Raw genomic sequence first — 12,722 nt, 5'->3', positions numbered from 1 at the left:
CCCCCACCCCCAAAAAAAATAAATAAATAAAAAAATCTCATTTTAATGGAGCCCAAACGGTGGCCTAAAATGAAACAGGAGACTTTGAATGATCCTATGCGAATCGCATTCAACTATATCCAGCTTGAAACAATTTTCCTTTGCAAAGTGGAGTCCGTCTCGAAGTACAACTGCTTCCACATCATCAACCTCAAACAGGCCTGGAGTCTTCTTTGATTGAGTTGCCATAACAATACCCTGACCATCATGAAAGATTGTGCCTAAATTGAGGAACGTTCCCTCCCTCCGGATTGCCACATCTGAATTCAGTTTAAGGCCACCCACCTGAAGGTGGCTGCCAAATAGGTGCTGGGCTTCCAGGTCTATCCCTGTCGGCTGTTTATTTATATGATCCGACACTCATTCTAGCAGCCAAAGCACAGATTCCAACAAAGCCAAAGCACAGATTCCAACAAAACTGAGGTCGTACATGGCGCCTCCCTGTGTACCACCTGGTTTATTCACCCCAAAGCACTCAAATGATACATCAATCCCTCTTACTACAACATTCACCTGGTTTATTCACCCCAAAGCACTCAAATGATACATCAATCCCTCTTACTACAACATTTGGCCACCCCAAAGTGAATATCACACACACATCGCCACCTCTAATTCACCAGTCCAAAGCCTTCCAGACCCCTTTTGCACATTTTGCACCAAAACAAAGAATGTTGTCCCTATTCCAGCATGCCACACCGACAACACCCACCACCCACTCTCACCCCATGCCTAGCAAGGTTCAAGGGATTCGGAAGAGCTTTGTCAAAACACACCAAAGAAATATACGAACCTTGGGGGCACAGGGGCTGTCCATACGTGCTCCCACCAACCATGGAGTCCCAAATTGCTGGATATTTCATATTGCAATCCATCCCAGGTCAGCAGCCATCTGCCGAGAGAAATAGATAGTATCACAACACATTTCGATGGTGCAAACATCCTCTTGACCTTGTCAGAATCTTAAACTCCTATCACCGAGAAAAAGCACAAACACTTGAGACTTAGGTTGATGCATTCTAATACTACTTAAAAGGAATCAGAATGTGGAATCCATGAATCTGAGAATTTTTTATCAGTCTGTAAGGGGTGTTAAATGGGTCAAGTCGAGCCGCTTATCTTGCCCACCGTTGGGTCCATCCCGTTCCATTAGTGAAAATTGCATTTCACTCAGCAATTATGAGCCGGATCACGAGCCGATGAGCGGCTCACACGAGATTTTTTGCTGCTTGACTCGCACCAGCAACTCAACTCAAGCACGAGCTGTCGAACGGGTCGCCCCACTTAAAACCCACACATGGCTCCTTACACCCAGCTAGAGAAGTCGTCCCCACAAAGCCGAAATTATAATAGCACTTGTTTCACCAATACATCCTTGATAGTACATAGTCAAATATTGAAATTTGTTTTGCAGTCAAATGGCTCCACCTTGAACTCGTCATTTTCACTATACGAATGAGCTTTAATAACCAAAAGCTATGATGCCATTTTTTACAAAATTAAATCCTAATAATTGTGAGGAAATGCGTGATGATTATATCAATGCTAATTTTGATGACACGAGTTGAAGAATCATGAAAGTGAGAAAACAATAGAAATTGGACCAAAACTAGAAATTGAACCAAATCTACGTGGTTCAAAAATTTGGCCAATATCCACTAAGGGGAAAGATTGTAATTTGTCTATCTAGAATAATATGCTCAACATCACAAAGAAAACTTGTTAGCTCCCGAGGTATTATAAAATGCGATCACCCATATATTTATTGAGAGTATTTCAAAGAAATAGATTAAGAATTAGATTAATTGCTACAAAATTAATTTTTCACTCAAGCATCACTTCCACTCATTTAGGCGCGTATCACTCTCCCTGTATTTGGCTCGGTTGATCAAATGGAGCATCCATGTATTTGCAGAACCAAATTCTAGGGGCCCAAGTCTTAGGGAAAGCACTTAGGCACTACCCCCTTCAACAAGGATGTCACTTATTGCAAGTACCTCATAAGTCCAAGGAATGCCTGAACTTCTTGGTAGACTTGGGCACAAGTTGGCCATACGATTTGTGCCCCAAGAGTTTGGTGCTATAAGGACATGGGCTTGCTCCATTTGATTAGCACCAAGCCTAAAAGCCAAAAAAGAGAGAGATATGGGCCAAATAAAAGAAGTAAAAAGTGAAGCTTCAGTGAACAATATTTTTGTAGTTCAAGTGAGCTCTTGTGAGGGTTGAGTCATATTGTAATCTCCATTCTTCCAGATAGTGAAAATATAGCCTTCTCCATTAGTAGACATGGGCATAATCGTCAAACCACTTAATTTTGCATTCCAATTTCTAGTATTTTTCTCGCTTTTATCATTCTTCCACTTGTGTCATCATAATTAGCATCTTCGTAATCGCCATTCAACTATCCAGAAATATTAGGATTTAATTTCCAACAGATTTTCTTTAAATACCTCAAAACTCTATGTGCAACCTCAAGATGTTCATTACACAAGCAGTGCATAAGCTTGCACAGCACATTTATGTCAAAGGGCTAAATCTGGTAGTAGATTAATTTTCAAGTACTCTTTGAGGACGCACAGTAGTTATCTTGACATGTCTCCTAGATTGTGATTAGAATCAAAGGGACCATCGAAACGTCTACAGCCTAAGGGTCCAAGTCCACTTCTTTTCACAAACATACTCATTCTCTTTCGTGCCACTTCCATGCCTAAGAATACCTTAGTTAGCCAATGTCCTTAATCTCAAACTCCTTAATCAAGAATTTCTTTAAAAAACCCAAGTTCGCAATGTTAATATCATTTACTAATATTGTTTACATAGACAATGAGAATAATGATACTTGCATCTCTTCAGTGCTTGAAGAACAATTTGTGGTCCGAGTTGATTCGAGTATTTTCCAGCTTCTTTATCCTCGGTAAACCAATCATACCAATAACTGCTTTGGACCATATAATGACTTCCCCAATTGGCAGGCCTCCTCATCATATACTTCTACAAATTCCAAACGCAAGTTCATGTACACCTCTTCAAGCTCTCCCTTTAGAAAAGTATTCTTTACATCTCTTTGGTTCAAAGACCAGTCAAAGGATGCTGCTAGGGAAACTATGACTTATATTACATTCATCTTTGTCATTGCAAAAATCTTCTAGTAGTCAATTCTGGAGATCTGTGTGAAATACTTAGCAACTAACAAGCTCAGGTTCATGTAATAAGCTCAGACCACCATACAATTATTAATGAGATCATTCAGTGACGAACCAAATAATCATAATTTTTAATGACTTTAAGCAACACAAGAAGGTAAATATCACCAAGTATGAGGACTCGGTCTCAGCCTAGAGATCCATATCAGCTTGGTGTGCAACACGAGAAATATTATCCTATGCGTAAAGAGGCGACGCCCACCAGAAATCCAAGAATCTGTCAGAAGCGTGTCTGAAAAGCAAAGACAATGTAGCCCACCAATGGGGACCCATTATAATGCCCACCATAATTTCATGGAATGAGCCGACTGACAAGACAAGTCTCTACCAAGGCCAGCACTGTCCAAAAATCTCTTTCACTCAAGGTAAGTAGAAGGCAACATATTTACTTAAACATTGCGCAATTTTTACCTCAAATATATTAAATTGACAGTCATAGTTAAATCAGCCACTGCATCACCCTTTTTTTTGTTGCTGAGCTGACTGACCCACTTTTTTTAATAGGTTCAGACAGATTTCATGCTACAAATGTTGAAGGGTTGGTTTTATGATATCCAACATCTATAAGTATAATGCAGAGTGAGGGAAGAGCTGCAGCATTTTCTTGTTGGACTAATATTCCCTATTTGTTGAATATAGTAAAAAAAAATTGTAATTAATTTTGCCAAATATCACGCCACCTGTTGCGGACCTTTCACATTCTGACTTTTGATTATGTCATATATTTTCTTTCCTTCTTCTTGAATCCAAAAACAGAGAACTATATAATTGAATGACCCATTCCAAAATCTAGAAAAGAATACACAATAGCAAGCAGACAATGCTCAAACTTAATTTTATAATTAGTAAACATTGCATCTTCTTACCTCAAGGGCCTCTGAATTGTAAAAGAAATGCCATGTACAAGCACAAAATGCTCCACCTAGCAAGGGTACCTAAACAAATAGGTCACTTGTTAAATTCTAATACATAGTAGAAAGGTCTTTATGTATTCACCTACAATGCAGAATTACATGTAAATGTGCAAGCATTTGATGCAATAATATCTAGATTTCTTTTATGGAAGTTAATTACATTCAACAGGACATAGTTTCCCCCAAAAAAAAAAAAAATCCAAACACATCAACAACAAAATATACAACTTTGAGGTCCAGAAGATTGCTCAAGAAGGCTGAAAGAACCAACATATGTCAAGTTACTATGGCAATTACCAGGGATTCTTACAAAAAAAAAAAAAAAAAAAAAAAAGTTCTAAACTCTGGTGTGGCAATATAGAGGTCTTGTTATGAATTTATGGACCTATATTCGCAACACGCAAACCAAAAACAATGTCTTCATTGGGGAAGTCCGGGCGGAGAGTATTTGAAATAAACTAGGCAATGTTCTCTATTTTTGGACTTTCTTGTCACCAAAATATTAATCTTTTCCATTAAGCCTTTTTATTATTATTCATCCTGAACCAAACTAGTAGAAGTATTAAAGCAATGCTTATAGAAGAATTGAAGGTCTAAAGGTCAAGAACTGCAATTTTCTGTTTTATGTTTACAGGCGCACAATACATTCAAAACCACTGTAACTTGACGACCCTGAAAAATTTTCGAAGAAAAAGAAGCATTACTCACCATGCCCCAAGAGAGACCCTTCCAAGATTCAAACCCAGATTTCTCCCCATATTGCCAAACCAAGGCCATTGCAGTAATCCTTAGATAAAAAGAAAAACTAATCAGACCCCATTTTTAACACATAGCAAGACAATTAATAGACATTGAAGCTACTCGGCGAACCAAATCAGACTGTATTAGGAATTTAATATAAAATTATAATGGATAGTATCATAGTACTAGGCAAATAGTATTATAGTGCATAAAGGCAGATACTATTCTTTCATTTTTCATTCAAAAGATAGCTATTTGCACTATCAACCGTATATAATAATATGGAAAATGGAGATGAGTAACGATATATCGAATGACATACTTTTGAATAAAAAATAATATCCACCTCAGTACCCTTTACCAAATAATATCTTTTATAACTATAAACTCAATTCGTCTAATTCAGCATGAAATTGGGATCTAGGTACTGCAGTGAGAAACTCTTTCGCGAATAGCACAATTCCAGAACGTAATGGAAAAGATGGCCAAACATATCATCACCATTTACCACAAAGTTATACACAATATTCACATATGTATTATATATAGTATCATACCATTCAACGACACTAGAAACATGAATAGCCCATGTGGGTAAAGAGAGAGCATTCGCAGGCTCATTAAACAACGGTGCCTCTGCAGCAGCTGCGGGTTCCACGAGAGTGGTTAAGGCAATCCCAGCAGCTCCAAATAAAACGGCTATGGTTCTTGAGTTCTGAAAAGTGGAAAAAAAATTGGGTCTTGCAATTGTTTCCTTGGGTGCAAATGCGTGGAATTTGGGGGATGACAGGTGGGTTTGTCTGGATTTATGCAGAAAGATTGGTTTCGGAGAAGAAAATAAAGCTAGAATTCCCATTTCTGGAGCTAGTGAGTGACAGAGGATTTCTGTTGAAAATTTCCTTGCTTGGAACGTGTAGCCAATATTTATTCGAGGGAAATTCATGTAAATAGAACTAAAAAAATTAGCTAGCCGCTTGAACCTTACAGTGAATTTGAAATAAGGGTAATTGGAACAAAATCTTCGTACCTTTCAAGTTTATTGTTGAAAATATCATTATCTTTTATTTTTTAACATTTTTATCCATACATTCCACATTTCTTTGCATAAAATGTCCTTTTGACGATTTTACCCTCCATTCAAATGAAACAAAAAGAAAAGAAAAGAAATAATTAATTAATTAATTGCAATTATAGTCCCAATTTTTTAAAAAAATTATAAATCAGTCATAATTTATTGTGAACTAAAAAATTTTAAAATAAATAGAAAAAAGAAACTTGAATGTACAGGGAAATAATCAAGAAATTGAAAAAAAATTTTAATCATAACCAATGGAAATGAAAAATTTTGAAGATTACGTGATTTTTGCCTCAAGCCTTACATCTACTCTTCACTGAATAAAAATTGAGATTTATACTTACCAATTTTTGAAGATTTTCAGTTTCATTGGCTATGGTTCAAAAAAATTTATATTTTTTGATTATTTCTCTGTATATTCAAATTTCCCTTCTTTTTTTTTTTAGATAATTTTAAAATTTTTCAGTTCACGATAAATTGTGACCGATTTGTCATTTTTTTGAAAATTTAGAACTATTATTGCAATTAGTTCTTTATTTTTTTTCTTCTTGTTTTATTTGAATAGAGGGTAAAATTGTCAAAACCTAATAAAAATGACTTTCTGCGTAAAGAAATGTAAAAGATAATGGCAAAAATGCCAAAAAATGAAAGATTGTGATGTTTTTCACAATAAATTTGAAAAGTAGGGACGTTTTATGCCAATTACCTTTTGAAATAATATAAAATGTTATAAGCCCTATTTGTATCTAAATCTTTGCCCACAATAATGTATTTTTTGACCTTTTTTTGTCAGCATATGAGACCCACTATGAAATAAAAAGTCAAAAATCATGGCTGATAATATTGCAACGACCTGAAAATAAATTTAAATTGGGCAAAAAATTGGAAACAAACATGGGGCCAAATCTCACAGAAATAGGGAAGAATACATTTTTGTATACTAGTAATAAGCACGTGCGTTGTACGTCTTATGTATCAATGAACAATATATGTACTATTTTTGAATTACTAATAGAGGTAATTGATACTGTTAAATGGAAAATTACGATTGTTTGTGTTTGTGTGTATAAGTTTTTATGAAATTATGTATATAATGTGAAAATATTGAATAAACTAAAATGTAATAATATAATTACAATAATACTTCTTTGTACACAAAACTAATATGAAAACAAAATTAAGATATGACAACAAAAATATATATTAACAATTAACAAAACGGAAAAAAGTTAATATTTCTAAAATTAAATTGATGATCTGACTTATTTTGTTGATCTATTATGAATCAAACCTCATTTCTGTTAGCGATTTCGACGATGATGTATTCATTTGTGATGTTGCCATCATTCAAAATTAAAGAGTTACTGGTACAATTAAATGAATGATATTAGAAATCAATTTAAAATGCAAATCACGATAAATGATAACCGAAAAAGAAAAAACTTCACAATGGTCATCAACTTAGAAATAGATTTTGAGAAGCTCTAGTATAAGAAAAATTGCTTTTATTAACAATAGTACTTACCCTTTTGTGCTGATTTTTACTTATAAATTTTGAGCGTAGAATAGAATGAGCAAGGTTGGTTTTATAGCTATAATGGCATGGGGGTAGAATGAGAAAGGTTGGTAGGTTTTGTTAGCTAAAATGGTCATAATTACTTTCATATTAAATCCTTATTTGGCCAATTTTTTTTAAAAAAATATTTAATTAAAATATAATTATGTTATCTGATTACCAAAGCAATAAATATTATTACTTTGTAAATCAAAATACGTTTAACCTATGTTTGCCGTTAATGTAAAGTTGGACTCACACATTTTAATTCTTTTTTTTTTTGCCACACAAGAGCCTTCCCATATAAATTTTAAGAATAAAATAGTCAGTTGAATGTTAAGTCACTGAATTTTCGTTTAATATTGTTTTAGTAATTGAGTCCACGTTTGAGCCACATTTTAGGAAAAAAATGCATTATTCATGTCAAATCAATGTGAAATGTATGGTTAAAAAAATAAGAAAAATGTTTAGATTTGTGTGTAATATTATTTTATTAAAAAATGTGTGATTGAAATGATGTCAAATCATTACTTACCCTTTTGTGCTGATTTTTACTTATAAATTTTGAGCATAGAATAGAATGAGCAAGATTGGTTTTATAGCTATAATGGCATGGGGGCAGAATAAGAAAGGTTGGTAGGTTTTGTTAGCTAAAATGGTCATAATTACTTTCATATTAAATCCTTATTTTGCCAATTTTTTTTTAAAAATATTTAATTAAAATATAATTATGTTATCTGATTACCAAAGTAATAAATATTATTACTTTGTAAATCAAAATACGTTTAACCTATGTTTGCCGTTAATGTAAAGTTGGACTCACACATTTCAATTCTTTTTCTTTTTGCCACACAAGAGCCTTCTCATATAAATTTTAAGAATAAAATAGTCAGTTGAATGTTAAGTCACTGAATTTTTGTTTAATATTGTTTTAGTAATTGAGCCCATGTTTGAGCTACATTTTAGGAAAAAATGCATTATTCATGTCAAATCAATATGAAATGTATGGTTAAAAAATAAGGAAAATATTTAAATTTGTGTGTAATATTATTTTATTGAAAAATGTGTGATTGAAATGATGTCAAATCACTATTAAAGAATGTATTTTTTTGAAAATAATATGGCTCAAAAAAGGAATGTTAGTTAACTTTTTATATTAATTCCAAACCAAATGATATATATTAATTGAATTATAACTTAATGCAGGAACTATAATGTAAATTATGAAGATTAATAAGAACTTTGTTGATTAAAAATAAAAAATTTCAGAATAAAATAAACAATTGAATGTTTCCCAATGATTCATACATAGGGTAAAAGTGATTGGAAGTAGAAATGATTATTGCCAATCTTAAAAACTCTAATAATTAGAAGTCATTTACTTTAACATATTTGTAACTTCATTAATATATTAATGCAACCTTTCAATTTTGCAACCTCAATTAACTAATAACTTAATGCATAAATTATAATGTAAATTATGAAGATTAATAAGGGCTTTGTTGATGAAAATAAAAAATGTAGAGGAAAAATTAATCAATTGAAAGATAAGTCATTGAATTTTGGTGTGTAATTTATTTTATTATTATTATTTTTTTAGTAATCAAATGTCTCAATTAATATGTTAATGTAACATTTAACACATTTGTTATCTCATTAATACATTAATGCAACCTTTCAATTTGTAACCTCAATTAAATAATAACCTAATGGATGGATTATAATGTAAATCATGAAAATTAATGAAGATTTGTTGATGGAAAATAAAAATTGCTTTGTTAATGAAAAAAAAACTCAATGGGTGAATTATAATGTAAATCATGAAGATTAATAAGGGCTTTGTTGATGAAAAATAAAAATTACTTTGTTGATAGGAAATAAAAATTGGAAGAACAAAATACCCACCCAATTGAATGATAAGTCACTAAATTTTCTTTGATTTATTTATTTTTTTAATAATTGAATGTCATTTTCACTCCTTATATTAATTCCAATGCAAGTGATAAATATCAATTAAATATTTCACTACTTATATTAATTCTAAATCAAATGGTAAATATTAATTAAATTGGTAATAAGGGCTTTGTTGATGAAAATTAAAAATTGTAAAGAAAAAAATCAATTGAATGTTATTCATTGAATTTTCGGGTGTAATTTTTTTTTTATTCATTGAATGTCCTCATTAATATATTAATGCAACCCTAAAAATATTTGTAACCTCAATTAAATAATAACTTAATAGATGAATTATAATGTAAAGCGTGAAGATTAAAAATTGCTCTATTAATGAAAAATAAAAACTTATTGAATGAATTTTAATGTAAATGATGAAGATTAATAAGGATTTTGTTGATGAAAAATGAAAATTGATTCGTTGGTGGAAAAAAATTATTAGAACAAAATGGTCAATTGAATGGTATTCCAATTATGCGGGTATAGTGAGCATATAATTAAATATGTAGGGATAAATTTAGTATTTAAAAGTTTCTTCACCATCCCCACTTTTAATATATTGTAGATTTTCTGGAGAACTAAAAACTCACACACACACACACACACATATATACACACACACACATTAGGACTACAATAGTATTATGGTCATATGGCAATCAATTTACAATGCTCCTCTTGTAAGAAAATTTACTTAACAACTGTCTTGTTAAAAATTTAACAAACTCAAAAATACCAAACGAAAGATAAATAAGTGCAAGGAATTTGGAATAATCAAATACTACCTCGTTAAAACTTTTTCAAGGAACTTAATGACTTAAAATTTGAGCGAAGGAAAAAGAATACAACAACTCTCCCTGATTTTCAATAATGAAATCATATCTAGCGATCAATATCTTGTTCGCCATTGATTTTAATGTCACAATTTTGATGAAATATATTTAATATTGTCTTTTATAGCCTTCAAGTTTTACCATCTTCATCCTATTAATCATTGGCGGTTGTAGTTGGCAAGGTGGTTGGGTGAGAAACAAAACTTTTTGTTACTCTCTTAAAAAGTCTGTGTACAATGTGTAACATACGAGTGTATTATGTCAAGGGTAAATTTTGTATAGATTATAGACATTCATTATACCAAAAATACATTTCGTTAAAAACCTTGCTAGAAAAATCCAGTAAAAAAAATCTTAGTAAAGAAAAAAGTTCATTATTCTTTGAATACTCTATAGAAGATTCATTAAAAATCCTGTCATAAAAACTCTTCGATAGAAACTCTGGTCACAAGGAAAAAAGATTTCAATTAGTTATATTTACACACTCTTCCAGAGCACACACCTCTTCAATAAAAGACAATCTTTATTATTTGCTCCATTTTTCTTTTGAAGTTTTTTGTCCTGGAATCAAGTGTCATCACACTTCAGCAGTGCCATAGATTTATCAAAATAGTGTTAATCGATTGTTCTTCGAAGCCTTTGTAGCTAATATATTATTTGATTAATCTATTTGGCCAGTAAATGAATTTAAGTGAATTATCTTTTGAACTGTCATGTGTGAGGATCTTGATAACAAAATGATGCACTATGTTTATTATTTCTAGTTGCTTTTTTCCTCCTAATGTTAAGAAGCCATTTTATTGCATTAAAAGTTGACATACCACATTGTAAAACAAGAACCTTCACGAATGATATGAGTTCAGATATAACATATATTCTCAGTATTTATTGTAGTTCATCTTTGTGTAGAGTGGTGGATAATTTACATATATATTGCACGATAAAAAATATGAGATATGTATTATTAGGATACAAGTAGAAGTCAACTACAATGAGAGAGCTTGACGTTGGCATGATGAGACCAATATTGCAGCATGTAAAATATCATTGGCCTAAGTAGAAATGGAATCATTTTGTTCTCAATAGTAATATTATAGTAATTTTCTGGAAGTGTTTAACAAAAGTTCTACCAAAACATGGACAATAAGATTTCCAACATTATACCAATTAATAATCATGAGAAGTGTTGAAATGTGAACTTACTAGTGTTATTAAGATGAACCGTAGTTGAATACATGAGAAAGTAATCTCACAAATGCCAAGTTAAGAGTGTAAAATAAATACATAGGTGATCATACAGTGGATCTATCAAGTAATATCATTTAATTTCTAGATTGTCTACATGGAAGTTGAGTAGGCTGACAAAGTTCATCTTGAATTTCTTTCGGGACTTCAATACCAACTTTAGCTAATGTTCTAGATTTCAATTTGCCCTCAAATTATGTAGCATATAAGAATTGAATTGATCGAAGATGCTTCTGATTCTTTAATAGATATAACGTATTCTCAATTAATTTGAATTATTATTGATCAGAGATAGTCTAACTGATCATCCTAAAAAATTAAAATCATTTACATAGTTCAATTGCATGTATATTGAATAGTACAAATTAGAATACATATCTTTGAAACTTGACGATATCCTCTTGTTTGATTGGATGGAGTCCAATACAAAATTGGCTCTTTTATAACATTCAATTAGATATTATACTAACATTAGTTTTCATCATTTTTTCATTTCTCCTTCGGGGAGTCATAATAATTTAACTAAATGCTTGGATTTTTGTAGATGCCGAAAACTGTCTCAACCCAGGTCAAGTCCACGATTGTTTGGAACATTCACTCAAAGAAAGTAATAAAACCAATCAGACAAGATTTGGGATTGTAAACAAAAACTCGTCGTTCTTCTATAATGAGACACATAGGTAAATAATGTTGACCCTTAAATGCAAATATTTTTGTCACTAACATACTAAACAAGCACGTATATCAACATATAAACTATTGAAAATCAACACAACCATATGTATTCGAATTATTACCAACGTTGATCAAATTGAACATGTATTCAAGTCATAAGACATTTTTATTTATTTATGTATTCTTTTACCAATTATTAAGTAAGTACACAGATCTTATATATCAATTTTCAGACATGGAGAATATAAAAAAATAAAAATATTCTTACGAACTCTATTTATCATATCCAAGGAAATTCAAACGGAAAAAAATGTTCAGCAACTTCTCTTGCACTGAGTTAATATTTAAGAATTGGAAGAATGAATTTACCTTTTAGCTTTAAATCCACTAAAAAGCAGTACAAGAAAAGTAACCTTTTCAATAAAGGTGAGTTGCAGCACATTTGGTTTACGTCCTGTGCCACCAATAGGCTGAGCACGGGTTGGGTTT

General features: G+C 31.7%; 1 protein-coding gene across 2 annotated transcripts in view; it reads right to left on the bottom strand.

The window, feature by feature from the left end:
• The window catches only part of LOC111392849 (ycf49-like protein), an 8,513-nt gene extending 2,685 nt beyond the window's left edge, over positions 1-5,828 (bottom strand). The window contains exons 1-3 of one of the 2 annotated variants that reach the window (XM_023018243.1): positions 5,455-5,828; positions 4,865-4,943; positions 4,109-4,177 (exon numbers count right to left, since the gene is read on the bottom strand). In XM_023018243.1, coding sequence (XP_022874011.1) covers positions 4,109-4,177; positions 4,865-4,943; positions 5,455-5,753 — 447 coding nt within the window. In that variant the 5' untranslated portion in view covers positions 5,754-5,828. The remainder of the gene's footprint in view (positions 1-4,108; positions 4,178-4,864; positions 4,944-5,454) is intronic. The other variant, XM_023018242.1, reaches the window with a different exon arrangement.
• Between the last annotated feature and the right edge of the window lie 6,894 nt (positions 5,829-12,722).

The sequence above is a fragment of the Olea europaea genome, unplaced genomic scaffold (assembly GCF_002742605.1).
Source record: "Olea europaea var. sylvestris unplaced genomic scaffold, O_europaea_v1 scaffold990, whole genome shotgun sequence".
NCBI lineage: Eukaryota > Viridiplantae > Streptophyta > Magnoliopsida > Lamiales > Oleaceae > Olea > Olea europaea.
This window is presented reverse-complemented; position numbering and strand designations above follow the sequence as displayed.